This window comes from Rhynchophorus ferrugineus, unplaced genomic scaffold, assembly GCF_030347505.1.
Source record: "Rhynchophorus ferrugineus isolate W39M unplaced genomic scaffold, kcgeb_rfMv2 rfM2, whole genome shotgun sequence".
NCBI classification, from domain to species: domain Eukaryota; kingdom Metazoa; phylum Arthropoda; class Insecta; order Coleoptera; family Curculionidae; genus Rhynchophorus; species Rhynchophorus ferrugineus.
In genome coordinates this window covers 65,344,023-65,358,860 of record NW_027472581.1, presented here as the reverse complement: position 1 = coordinate 65,358,860, position 14,838 = coordinate 65,344,023, and the positions used below count along the sequence as shown (strand labels likewise).

Sequence of the window (14,838 nt, the reverse complement as noted above, 5' to 3'; positions counted from 1 at the left end):
CGGTCGGACGAATCTGAATACCCAGATGATGGTTTCACCTTTGTAGGAAAAAGGAAGAGAGGGTCCATCACTGCACCTCAGGAAAGCCAGGTGCCGAAGGCCGGCAACAAGGCGAAACAGGCAACTGCTTCCAAATCAGAACCCAAGCCGGCCATTCAGTTCAACAAATCAAAAGCCAAGGCTAACGTACAGCCTTCGATTATTAAATTCGCCACCAGACCAGTGCAAACCAAGCCGATCACCAGGACGGTCCCACAGCCACCACCGAAACAAAACACCACCAGACCAACCTAGCCTAAGCAGGTAAGTAGCCAGGTCACAAACTGTAAGTCATCCAGAGGTGAGAGCATTCCGCATAATCATAAGAAACATCCCATAATCACTCTCCATTGACGAGGTACGTGAACTTTTCTTCGATCAAGGCTTCCATCCCAAATTTGTGCAAAGATGGAAATTAAAATCCGGGATAGAACTACCAACTTTTCAGGTAGTTGTCCTACGCGAAGAGCGAGAGGTCATCTATATAACCAAACTCGGCGTCATCACAGTGAATGTGGAGATCCAGAGGGGAAACGGCTAGCCAGTACAGTGCTTCAACTGTCAGCTTTTCGGCCATCCCAGCTCGCATTGCGGAATCCCCCCTTTTACGGTGCGTCAAATGTGCCGGGGATCACGACACTAGATTCCGTACCAATATCCTAAAAACACCTCCAAAGTGCAGCAACTGCGGTAAAATTCACAACACAAACTTCAATGGTTGCAGCTGCCGCTCTGCTCCGAGAAAACCAAAAATTCCGACCGGATCCAGGCATCAACAAGGTTCTGCATGGAGTAACCAAGGTAGCAGGAAGCTAACCCAAAAACAAGCCATCTCAACTCAGCCTGCTCCAACTCAATCTTCTGCTCCAGCTACTAAACCGGACCTTAACTTCCCAATGAAAGCGTTTACTGACCCGCAAGCTCTCACCAACTGCTTTTCCCAAATGTCGCCGCCTAAGCGGCAACATTTACCTGTTTCTTTAACTTCCAGCAGCCTTTTAAATCTTCGAAATGGCTATTCCAAAATCTTTTATACTGATGGAATGGACATGGACATGGAATAAAAACAGCTTACACGGAAACAGAATTGGAAGACGTCATGACATTCTATGACGTCGACATCGCTCTCATCCAGGAAACTTTCCTGAAACCTTCGCATCGTTTCTCTTTCCAACACTTTTTTGTCTACAGAAACGATAGAACCCCGGTCCGAGACGTTGGAATCGCCATTCTCGTCAGAAAAGGAGTTAAACACGAGCTGCTACCCTCGTCATCAGCAAACAACTTCGAAACAACCTCCATTAAAATCGATATCCAAGAACGTCCCTTTGTGATTTCATCCCTGTATAGGAAATCTTCTGCATTCAACTATACCGAATACCGATCACCCGTCGAAGGAAATTTTCCAAAAATAATAGGTGGCGGCTTCAAAGCCCACCACCCTAACCCCCAGGTTCCAGAGCGAACCCCGCAAGTAACGCCAACGTACCTCTAAGTGCAGATCTGAGCTACGGGTTCAACTTCTCAAGGCGCAGCAAGAGTCCTTGATTTATTTATTCTTCAAGGCGTAAATATCCCTTCCGAAGTTCGAGTCCTTGACAAACTAGACTGTAATCATCGCCCGGTCCTTCTCAAACACGGAAATCAACACTCAAGTCCCACTCACAAGATTCAGGGAAAAGGCCGACTGGAAGAGCTTCCAACCTCTTCTCCTGGAATACGATCCAATTCTGAAAATTAACACTCTAGAATAGCTCGAGGAAGCCGTACTCAAGCTATCACGTGATATTCAGTCTGCTCACGAATCTGCCATAGTCGATATTTCATCACAACTCCAACCGTGGAGAAACAGACTTCCCGTTCTCAAAACGGTCAGTACGGATTAGCTCGATTCACCCTTAATGCTGCACATAAAAGGGAGGCGAAAAGAGCATGCAAGGGGGTAAGGGTCGCCGTCTCAACCTGGCGAGCAATGAAATGAAACTCATTTTTCGCGGACCAAAACTGGATGGCCCCCTTTCTTTTTGGCGTGTCTCCAAATGCCTTGTGGGGAACACGCACTATGTCATGCCCCCCCTGAAGTCAGCGGTTACCGGAAATTTCGCAGTCACTGATCAAGAAGAAGAAGCTCCTCGCAGAGACCTACGAGGATCAGATAAAATGCCTCCCACCCGCAGAGAACACTAACGTTAAAAACAACGACACTGTCATCAACGAACCCAACTCCATCAAAAGACTCGTAACCCCATCCTTTGTTCTCAACCATTTCGTGTCTCCAAAGTCTCTACAGACTATGATCGGCAAACTTCAAACCAAAAAATCTCCAGATTTCGACGGAATATCGATTACTCAGTTAAAAAAGCTCCCGCATAAACAGCTCGCGGAACTGGCAAACATCATTAAACTATTAAAGATATCAATACTAAAAACGCTCCTGATTTTGACCTAATTAATGGAAGAATCTTAAAAGAGCTCTCACAAAAGTACGTCAAATTAATAACATTCCATTATTAAAATAATCCCGAAAGAGAGAAATGTTATTCCAGACCATTAATTTCCGTAATAAACAAGGAACAACAGAACAAGTACATAGATAAGTCAACCAAATTAACAAAAACTTAAGCGATAAAAAATATTGCTCCGCTGCATTTCTCGATATATCTCCGGCCTTCGACAAGGTGTGGCACGTTAATGCATGCTAAATTGAAAAAGATTTTGCCCTATACGCACTTTCAACTGCTGAAATCATACCTCACAGACACACATTTTATTGTCAAACAAGGTGACAAATACATTGACCTTCACCCAATATATTCGGGTGTTCCGCAGGGCAGTGTTCTTGGCCCATAGTTATATCTATTGTATATAGTTAACCTACCGACCTCAAGAAACACTACTCTTGCAATATTTGCTGACGATACAGAGCTTTATCATCACACGAGGATCCAATATCAGCAACAAGAAACCTCCAACTTCATCTTAACAAAGTCGAATTATGGTTGAAAACGTGGCGTATCAAAGCAAATAAGACAAAGTGTACCTATGTGACATTCACCCTTTGTAGAAGAACATATTCCTCAGTAAAACTGAATAATCATGAACGGCCGCAAGCAGACAACGTTAAATATCTGTGAATGCATTTTGATCGACATTTGTCCTGAAAAAAGCATATAGTGACAAAACGCAAACAGCTTGGGCTTAACCAAAACCAAATTTATTGTCTGATAGACAGTAAATTTAAATTATCATTAGATAACATGGTTTTGCTGTATAAGTCAATAACAGGTCAATTGAAAAGTCTCCGGTCTGACACATAGATGGCGCTAGTAGAATTCAATCCATATGTTTTTTAGTTAGCCTTAACCCTCTGGCCATGGCTAAACATGCGTGTATAAATTTGACAGCTGTCGGATCATTAGTTTATGAATTATAGCATTTTGAGGGAAACAAATTTTGTTATTCTAAAAAAAAAGGAAAAAAATCGTCGATAAAATATTGCTTTTCGAAGGGAAAAAATACAGTTGAAGCAAAACTTGGCTTGATGCCGAGTTTCCGGACACTGCCCCAGGATAATCAGCCACCAAGGATTGGTAAGCTAAGTTTATACGTGGTGAAATGCCCAAGATGGCGAACCCAAGATGGTGAACGCAGTGGACGCCCAAAAGAGATTGTTAGCGACGAAAACATTTAAAAAATCCACAAAATGATTTTGAACGACCGTAAATTGAAACTGACTGAAATAGCAGACACTCTAAAGATATCAACTGAACGTGTACATCATATCATTCAGGAATATTTGGGTATGAGAAAGCTCAATGCAAAGTGGGCGCCGCGCGAGCTAACTTTTGACCAAAAACAACAAGTTGATAATTCGGAGCAGTGTTTCGAGATGATCAAGCGTAATAAACCCGAGTTTTTGCGTCGATATGTGACAATGGATGAAACATGGCTCCACCATTTTACGCCGAAGTCCAATCGACAGTCATCCGAGTGGACTGCACACGATGAACCCGCTCCAAAGCGTGAGAAAACGCAACAGTCGGCTGGCAAGGTTATGACGTCTGTATTTTGGGATGCGCATAAAATAATTTTCATTGGCTACCTTGAAAAATGAAGGACCATCAACAGCGATTATTACATAGTGTTATTTGACCGTTTGAAGGACGAAATCGCCGAAAAACAGCCGCATTTGAAGAAAAAGAAAGTGGTGCTTCACCAAGACAATGCATCGTGCCACAAGTCAGTGAAAACGATGACAAAAATCCAGTAATTGGGCTTTGAATTACTTCCTCATCCACCGTATTCTCCAGATCTAGCCCCAGCGACTAATTCCTGTTCCCAGATCTCAAAAGAATGCTCGCTGGAAAGAAATTCTCGTCGAATGAAATGATCGCTGAAACTGAGGCCTATTTTGAAGCAAAGGACAAATCGTACTGGTATCGAAAATTTGGAGGGTCGCTATAATCAGTGTATCACCCTTGAAGAGAATTATGTTGAATAAAAAAAACTAATTTTGCCAAAAAATATGTTTTACTATTGTAGGTCGGGGACTTTTCAATTAACCTGTTACTAGGTTAATTAGGCCAATTTGGACCGGTGGTATTGAACTGTTGGGTACAATTAGTAAATCTAGCATAGCTATACTCCAAAGGTTCCAGAATAAAGTGTTGCAAGTCATCGTCGATTATTACTTATCCAACAAACTAATTCAGCGCGATATCCCCTTAGAACCCATAACGAGTGTGATTCGAAGTGTTAGTGCAAAGTACACTGAAAGACTATTAGTGCATCCCAATGCACTCACCAAACAGTTAAATGTGCTCGATGACAGTGTAGTGCATAGGCTCAAACGCAAACTGCCATACGAACTGATTAATAGACACATAGAGTGAGATTTAATAATATTTAGAATAAGTTAGAATTTAGAATGAGACATTTAGAAAAAGTTTTAGATGTCAGGATAGTTATCTTATATATAAAAATGAATCGCAAAATATGTTCCTAAGCGCATAACTCAACAACGCCTGGACCAATTTGGCCAAATCTTTTTTTAAAATGTTTGTTGAAGTTCAGGGATGGTTTTTACGGCGAGAAAAATTAGAATTATTGCTGGAAAAACCCTAAAAATAGCCCTTTTTGTTTGAATTTGTTTCGTGTATCAGTTGACAATTCATCTGTCATCTGTCAAAAGTCATCTGTAACAGACAACTTTTTTTTTTAAATTTGATATGACTTGAACTCAAATCCTTTTAATCCGTACGAATTGTTTTATTTATTTAAAATTTTTTATTTGTTTAAAATTTAATTCAAATTTTAAATAAATAAAACAATTCGTACGGCTTAAAAGGATTTGAGTTCAAGTCATATCAAATTTAAAAAAAAAAGTTGTCTGTTACAGATGACTTTTGACAGATGACAGATGAATTGTCAAGTGATACACGAAACAAATTCGTATATCGTGTTTTGTGCAGAGTGTTTAGTTAGTTAGTGTTTGTTTAGTTCGTGATTAGTGAAAAAATAATTTATATTTGATATGCCTCCTATAAGACGAAGCAATTTAGGTAGAAGAACCAGAAATGCTATAAACCAAGCTAATTACCGATCTAATCGTACTGCACAAGAACGTGACGACGGAAATGAACGTGAAAGAATTCGGATATCACAAACGCGTGAAGCGCGAGCGCGACATTCAACTAATAATCGCGCAAGTTTGAATCCAGCTGCTTTCAGTTACGATGTGTCAATTGACTACAGTAACTACCAATGTGTTGTTATTGGTTCTATGAACTTGGTTTGCTCACACTGTAAGGCATTAAAATACAAAAACGATGCCAATGGATTGTGTTGCGCAAATGGTAAAGTGAAATTGATACAATTGGATCCACCACCAGAACCATTGTACTCATTGGTTTCAGGAATAGGAACAGATTCTATACACTTTTTGACACATATTCAACAATATAACAATTGCTTTCAAATGACTTCATTTGGGGCAACAAATGCAGTTCGGGAAAATTTTATGCCAACTTTCAAGGTATGTATTATAGCAGTTACTCATAATTATTTTAGCGAACAAAATTTTCTGTCACCAAAGTTAAGATGTGTTACTAATCTTCAATTTCTTAATCATTACGAAATATATCACTTAGTCATCATATTATATGGTGATTCAGTTTCAGTGACACTTTTATTATATTTTATATTTGATAGATATTAGTTAAAACTAAATATATACTTTTTAAGATCAAATATTATTTAAGTTTGATCATTGACAATCCATTAATTTATACCACACCATAATATTTTTTTTATTTACAGATACAAGGGCAAATATATCACAGAGCAGGTTCACTGTTACCAGTGTCAGATAGCGACAACAAATTCCTGCAAATTTATTTTATGGGCAATTCACCACAAGAAATTGATCTGCGTTGTGCACATAACAATTTAGTAAAAAGGTCTATTGTAGAACAATTACAAACTTTATTTCATCAACACAATCAATTGATTATATTGTTTAAAACTGCCCTGGATCTGATGCCATCCGATAATCACAAAATTGTAATCAGAGCTGATAAAACACCTGCAGGTCAACATACAAGACGTTTTAATGCACCAACTATTGATGAAGTTGCTATCGTTGTAGTTGGAGAAAACTTGGAATCCCGTGATATTTTTTTACATCGTCGGAATTTTCAATTACAACCTATAAAGGAAACACACCGCTCATATGATGCACTGCAATATCCCATTATATTTTGGCAAGGTGAAGATGGCTACGATTTATCAATAAAAATGATAAATCCCATTACAGGTAACTAAAATATTAGTTTAGCTATGGCGATAATATCTCAGTCACTATATTATGTATTTTAATTTTATATTTGAATGTTATTAAAACAAAATCTGTTTACAGGTTCTGAAACCAACAAAAAAGTCAGTTCAATGAACTATTATTCATACCGCCTAATGATTCGGGAAAATGCAGATAATCACATATTGAAATGTCGGCGATTATATCACAAATATGTTGATGACATGTATGTTAAAATTGAAACGGAGAGATTAACATTCATCAGGTTGAATCAAACCAAACTCCGATCTGAAGAGTATATTCACCTTCGAGATGCGATTAATACTGATGGAAATGCACAGAATGTCGGTCGGATGACTATTCTTCCAGCAACATACATCGGAAGCCCTCGGCATATGCACGAATATGCTCAAGATGCCATGTCGTATGTTCGTCATTATGGTACAGCAGATTTGTTCATCACATTTACATGCAATCCGCAATGGATACAAATTAAGCAGGAGTTATTACCTGGGAAATCATCCATTGATCGTCATGATATTACAGCCAGAGTCTTTAGACAAAAGTTGAAATCTTTAATGAATTTCATCGTAAAACATAATGTGTTTGGTGAGACACGCTGCTGGATGTATTCTGTGGAGTGGCAGAAACGAGGATTGCCACATGCACACATTTTGGTTTGGTTGGTTGAAAAGATAAGGCCAAATGAAGTTGATGCAGTGATATCAGCTGAAATCCCTAATGTACAAGTAGATCCTGGATTGCATGAGGTAGTTATCAAAAACATGATACATGGTCCCTGTGGAACTCTTAATCAAAATTCACCGTGTATGATGGATGGTAAATGTTCAAAACGATATCCACGGACATTAATATCGGAAACAATTACTGGTAATGACGGTTATCCATTGTATCGTCGCAGATCGACAGCAGACAATGGAAAATCAACAATTGTCAAATTAAATTAACAAGATATTGAAATAGATAATCGTTGGATTGTTCCATATTCACCCATTTTATCAAAGACATTCAAAGCACACATCAACGTTGAATCTTGCCATTCAGTGAAATCGATTAAATACATTTGCAAATATGTAACCAAAGGGAGTGATATGGCTGTGATTGGAATTGGTGCAGAGAATTCTAATGATGAAGTTACCCAATACCAAATGGGCCGCTATGTCAGTAGTAATGAAGCAGTTTGGCGAATATTTTCTTTTCCTATTCATGAGAGACACCCTTCTGTTGTTCACTTAGCTGTGCATTTAGAAAATGGACAAAGAGTGTATTTTACAGCACAGAACGCAGTACAAAGAGCTGCTCAGCCACCATCTACTACATTAACCAGTTTTTTTGAGACATGCCAAAACGATGATTTCGCACAAACATTGCTATATTCTGAAATGCCAAAATATTATACCTGGAATCAATCCTCAAGGAGATTTATACGACGGAAACAAGGAAAACCAGTTCCAGGATATACAGATGTATATTCCACCGATGCGATTGGCCGGATTTATTCAGTACATCCAAGCAATGATGAATGTTTTTATTTACGACTGCTATTAGTCAATGTACGTGGCCCAACATCATTCCAACAGTTACGAACTGTTGATGGTGAATTGTGTGGATCCTACAGAGAAGCCTGTCAACGTTTGCAATTGCTTGAAAATGACGCTCATTGGGATCAAACTCTCAATGATGCTGTAATATCATCACACACTCATCAAATACGAACATTGTTTTCTATAATCATATCTACATGCTTCCCATCAAACCCAATTGATTTGTGGATGAAGTACAAATATTATATGTGTGATGATATTTTGTATCAAATACGGAATAGAATGGGAAATCCAAATATACAAATCAGTGAAGAAATTTACAATGAAGCATTGATTTCAATTGAGGACATGTGCTTGATAATGTCAAACAAACTATTAATTCAATTAGGCCTGACCGCGCCCAATCGTCCAATGCATGACGCTTTTAACCAAGAGTTGCATCGAGAAAGACTGTATGATCTCAACGCTTTGAAAGAATAAATTCAAACAAATCTTCCACTGTTAAATGAACAACAGAAGTATGTATTTGAAACTCTTATGAAAGTAACAAATGATGAAACTGGAGGGATTTATTTCTTAGATGCACCTGGTGGTACAGGAAAAACTTTTTTTATTTCATTAATATTAGCAACAATTCGCTCACAAAATAAAATTGCACTTGCACTCGCTTCGTCGGGAATCGCAGCAACTTTGCTTGAAGGTGGTCGAACAGCCCATTCAGCACTAAAATTGCCATTAAATATGCAACGCAATGAAACTCCAACCTGCAACGTTTCGAAGAACTCTGCAATGGCAAAGGTTTTGCAGCAATGTAAATTGATTGTTTGGGATTAATGCACGATGGCACATAAAAAATCTTTGGAGGCTTTAGACAGAACCTTAAAAGATCTACGTAGCAATAATAACCGATTTGGTGGTGCAATGATTTTATTAGCAGGAGATTTTCGTCAAACATTGCCAGTGATTCCACGATCAACGCCAGCTGATGAACTCAATGCATGTCTAAAGTCCTCCAATTTGTGGAAACATGTTAAAGTACTTCATTTAAGCAAGAATATGCGTGTCGAGTTGCAAAATGACCAATCTGGAAACATATTCTCTAAACAACTCATTGACATTGGTAATGGCAAATTTCCTATAGACATGTTGACGGCTTGCTTTTGCTATGACTATAAACAAGTCCCAGGGGCAATCATTAAGTGTTTGTGGTATTAATCTAGAAAACCCATGTTTCTCACATGGTCAATTGTATGTTGCCTGTTCCCGTGTTGGAAAACCATCAGATTTGTTTATCTATGCGCCAGGTAATCAAACAAAAAACATCGTATACCACAAAGCAATATAATGATAATAATAATAATAATTATGATTCACATGATTAACAATAAAGCGATTACTTACTTTTCAATCCTTATATATGTTTTATTTAATTATTTTTTATTCACAACGCCCTATCACCAGGGTGATGGTTCTGTTCAGGAGAATTTTTTAAAATACGTAGGCACAAAAACTGCCACATTACAAATCTTTTTGACAGGACGAAGTCTGTCGGGTCAGCTAGTATTACATAAAATCATATAATAATTCTTATTGCCCACGGGCAGATTGTTGAAGTTCTAAGAGATTAATTAAAAAAATGTTCACACCAACTATGGATGGACTATATGTGAAAATGATATCAGTATTACGCCTATTGTAATAAAAAAGACATGATTTTGTTTTATTCCGTTTTATTCAAAAGAAAATAAAATTTTTATCGTTTTTAATATATAAAAAGTCAACACAGTATTATAATTTAAATTGCAAATCGTTCAAAACTCAAGAAATTACAATTTAAGATCCACATTAATCACAATATTAAAATTGACTGTAATTCTTATAATCTAATTTACTAAATTACGAACTGAAATTAATATTAATTGTAGGGTTGAAGTCAAATATAACCTTCACATAAGTGATCAAACATAAACACATATCGAACTGACTAACAACATATAAATAAAACAGAGACTATATTAAACGTCAAAACTACAAACAAACGGATTGGTTTAAACAAAAACAAGATGACCGGTACTACGTCCAGCGTCAGAACACGAGCAGTTATTTTTGTTTTTAATCGCTATATTATCAATGCCACCGAATTAGCGTCTACAACAGCCTCTAGATTTGATTGACCTTCTGGAATAGCGACAGTCATCTTCCGATTCCGAATCCGTATAACAAGACGAACAAGAATCATATGAGTCGGAATAGTCGCTGGAATAGTCTGAGCTGCAGGAGGAATAATCACAACAGCCACCACCCCGACGATATGTTGTTTTGGGTTTGGGCGCGACCTGAAAACCAACATAAATAATATTAAATGATGAATATTTGTTAAATAGTATTATGTATAGTCACAGAGAAATACAGATTTAACTTATCACTTGTTTTAATCGCAATGCTAAGAGCTGCGATCGGATGCGATTGGTTCACTTCATTTCTATAGAGCATTTATTGTTTATTGGTTTCTGATGCCATTTTTTAGTGTGTCTAACGTAATTCTTATAACGTTTGGACATAAAGTTATTATATATACGAGGGTCACTATTTATATTTCAGTAATTGGCAACAATGTTGTCATGTGAGTCCATCTGACGGCTCCATCGTAAATTTTGACATTTTTGACTATATACGTACTCAGAACATTTTGTTACACGGACGCTATTTGTTCATTTTATATTTAGTTGAAGGTTTCGTCTCGGCAAAAATTGGAACTGAATCGTGAACATTTTCGTGCGATGATTTTTTACGATTTTCGACGTGGATTATCACATCACATTATTTGGCGATGAAGCTTCATTAAAAACCACCGTGTATCGCTGGTTTAGTGAATTCAATCATGGTCGTAGTTCGCTGTCTGACGAGTTTCGTGAAGGTCGTCCAAAATCGGCTGTTGTGCCAGAAAACATCGATAATGTGTGCGAAATGATTAAGCAATCGACATGTCACCTATTGTGAGATTGAGGCATCACTAAGCATTAGTTCCACCAGCATATATGCTATTTTACATGAACACTTAGCTGTGCGAAAGTAAGTTCGCGTTGGATCCCACACAATTTGACAATCGCTCAAAAAAAAGCTCGTGTCGATTGGTTAAATACTTACAAATGCAAAGAAATGCTTAAGAAATTCAATCGCGGTACTTCGAAAGACTTTTATAAAATCGTGACAGGTGACGAATCATGGATATATTCGTATGAAAGTAAGCAGCAGTCGATTGTATGGGTGTTCCAAGATCCAAGAATCAAATCCAACAAAAGGTGTTCGCGCACGAAGCACTTCAAAGAAAATGGTGGCCTGTTTCTTCGGGAAAACTAGTCAAATTGATACAGCGCCTCTAGAGAATCGTAGAACAGTAAATTCTGATTGGTACACAACCATTTCTTTGCCAAAAGTCTTCGGTGAAATAGGAAAAACAAACAAGAGACGCCAGATTGTTCTTCATCATGACAATGCGAGCACTCATACATCGGCTCAAACAAGAGACTATTTCAGCACTCAAAACATCGAATTGATGGGTCATCCGTTGTACAGCCCTGATTTGGCACCCAATGACTTCTTTTTGTTCCCATCCATGAAGAATAATCTGCGTGGTCAACGATTTTCATCGCCCGAAGAATCTGTTCAAGCGTTCAAAAATCGTGTTTTGAAGATACCTCATTCGGAATGGAATAAATGCTTTAAAAATTGATTTAAGCCTATGCAAAAGTATATCGATCATCGTGGCGAATATTTTGAAAAACAATAAAAATATATTCGCAGCTTAACTATTTGTTTTTTTTTCCTATTCCAGAAATATAAATAGCGACCCTCGTACCACTTTCTTCTTATATATTAATAGTAGAACTTAAAACCGAAAAATTGAAATATAACGAAACAGGAAAAATAGGAGAAACATCCAAATTACTACAATTTGGAGAAAGGATGAGGACAAACATTAAAAAAAACCTGAAGCTATTTTTAAAAAATAAAAACTTACAGAAAAAAAAACATAGTAGCAGAAGTAAAAAAATATTAGAGATGGTATAAATACGTTCAAAAATTGCTCTGACCACATAATTCAACATACAGAAAAATATTACCGACTAACGAGAAATTAAAGTGAGAATGCAGAGGAGATGAATATGTAAGAATTAGAGCGTGTGCTAAGAAAACAAAAGACTTGGTCAAAATAAAATAGTACCGTATACAAAACATTTAAAATAGAAATGTTTTAAAAATAATCAGATGATTATTGAACTGTTAATAGAAATTTACAATACATTATGGAAAGAAGAATGAATCCCACAGGATTGGCAAATAGCACTTATTGTTCCGAAACATAAAAAGATTACCCTGTTGTGCATAGCCATGAAGATATATTAACAAATAATATAAAATCATCTCGAATCAGTAATAGATCAAACACTAACAGAATCGCAGAGAGCCGGCTTGCTTGGCGCAGTAGTAAAGGTGACAGGACGGTACTGTTGCGATAGTCGCGGGTTCGAATCCTGCTGGGGCATTGTCGTAAACTTATATTTGAGATTGTTTCTAGGCAAGAGTGCAAAATCCGACAAGGAAAATGATGAATTCGTAAATGGGCAATCATAAATGTTAAATACTCACAAATATGAACTAACGACCGTGTTCTGGCAGGATTCGAACCCGCTACTATAGTATCAGCAGGAGGAGCGTCTTGTCACCCTTAGCACTGTGCTAACTAAACTGGCTTGCGACCGTCTTGAATGTAGGTTACATTGAAATGAATGTTAGACAAAAAGCAGAACAGATCAGATTGAAAATCAATGAACTGCGCTGATTAGTCAAAATCAAAGAGATTGGTTTATCAGTAAGTTATAAAGCCAGTTTGGATCTACGGGATGCAAATATGGCAGTGCAACACCAAAACATTAAAGAGTTAGTACAAAATTGGTCAAATCCATCGCTGCCAAAACAAAGTTCTTCGATTAATAGTCTGGTGAATTTAGCCATAAAAATGGTGATCAAATTACTAAAGTTAATTAATAATTTTTGTTTTCTAAATCCTTCCACATTTTATACTTCTCTATAAATTCGCTTTCAAGGCGTAGGTATCGCCAAGGAGGAGTAAAAGATTGGCAGTGTAATAAGTAAAGAAATTAGAAAGAAAGAAAGGAGACAACTCAATTAGCGAGGATTCTCACAGATTGTAAAGGGTACAACACAGGTAAAAAGACTCTGAAAATCAAGGACAGGCAGTAGGTGATCTGAGAAGAGAACCTGGGATAAGTTTATTAGGAAGATACTGCAGAAAAGAGGAAAAACCTTAAACGAAGTAAAATAATTAAACAGAAACAGAAAAAATGGACGGAATTGCAGCAAGAAAAAACAGACACTAGGCACTACACTCCTATACCACTTAGTTTGTAATAAAACAAAAATAGTACGAGATTATATAAAACAATTAATTGTCAAAAATAATTTTACTGAACCTAACTTGTGCCCAGAATTTTCAACAAATGCACATATAAATAAAAAATTAGATTAATTTCTAGTATCCAATACAATTCGTGACAAAATGGCGTCTTCAACTTTTTATGTATAAATAACTAATTAAAAATAAAGGATCTTAAACACCCACTAGAAACTTAATCCAGAAACACCACTATAATATGATATTCAATATATTAAAGCGAAAGAAATATGTAATAATCCATCTTATCTGAACTAATACTGCCATATTTGACTTTTTTATATAAATTTCCTAAAGCATTTTTCAACTCAAAACGTTCAGCCCAAAAAAACAACAAAATGTTTTTTTTTTCGTTTTGACAATCACTATTAATTCAAATAATTATTCTGTAACATTACCTTTTTCATCGGTTTGGTACCACAAGTTCTAGATTTTCTTGAAGGGGCAACCTTTTTAGTTGAGGTTGATTTACTTTTAATTTTCGAAGCCGATTTTTTACTAGAACTTCTTTTAGAAGGTTGGCATGGTCCGCATGGACCACAAGGTCCACAACCAGGCATTATGTCACTATATACGCAGTTATCTGAAAGAAATATATAATATTAAAGCTTGACATAAATTATTTCAATTAAATCAATAGAAAACTTTATTTAAACCTTATCTTACCCGTAAAATTCAATTAGTATGTTTTATAGTAATAGTTAAACAGTAAGGTAAAAGCGGAATGAATAGTTGGAGAAAATGCCTTTATATTTATAATTCCCTTACTAAGTTCAAAAAATATATGTGCAGTGGGAGAATGGAATGTGATATTGAACGGATTTTTATATTTTAATATCTGAAATATTCTAAATCTATCTTATCTATTAATTATAAAAAAATGAAAATAACTGAAATCCTGAATAAATTGAACAAAAACAATAATTTCCTGTAATAGCCCCATC

At 36.7% G+C, this 14,838-nt stretch overlaps 2 protein-coding genes across 2 annotated transcripts; one reads left to right on the top strand and one right to left on the bottom strand.

Moving 5' to 3' along the window:
* Positions 1-5,409: 5,409 nt before the first annotated feature.
* LOC143191229 (uncharacterized) lies at positions 5,410-8,797 on the top strand. Its single transcript, XM_076396105.1, has 4 exons — positions 5,410-5,894; positions 5,955-6,073; positions 6,358-6,853; positions 6,956-8,797. The coding sequence occupies exons 1-4, from the start codon at positions 5,573-5,575 to the stop codon at positions 7,819-7,821; spliced, it is 1,803 nt and encodes a 600-aa protein (XP_076252220.1). The 5' UTR covers positions 5,410-5,572; the 3' UTR covers positions 7,822-8,797.
* A 1,334-nt stretch (positions 8,798-10,131) lies between these two features.
* On the bottom strand, positions 10,132-14,721 carry LOC143191230 (uncharacterized). Its single transcript, XM_076396106.1, has 3 exons — positions 14,561-14,721; positions 14,293-14,477; positions 10,132-10,754 (listed from the first exon to the last, which is right to left on the bottom strand). Exons 2-3 carry the CDS (start codon positions 14,452-14,454, stop codon positions 10,560-10,562), a joined length of 357 nt encoding a protein of 118 aa, XP_076252221.1. The 5' UTR covers positions 14,455-14,477; positions 14,561-14,721; the 3' UTR covers positions 10,132-10,559.
* Positions 14,722-14,838: the final 117 nt, after the last annotated feature.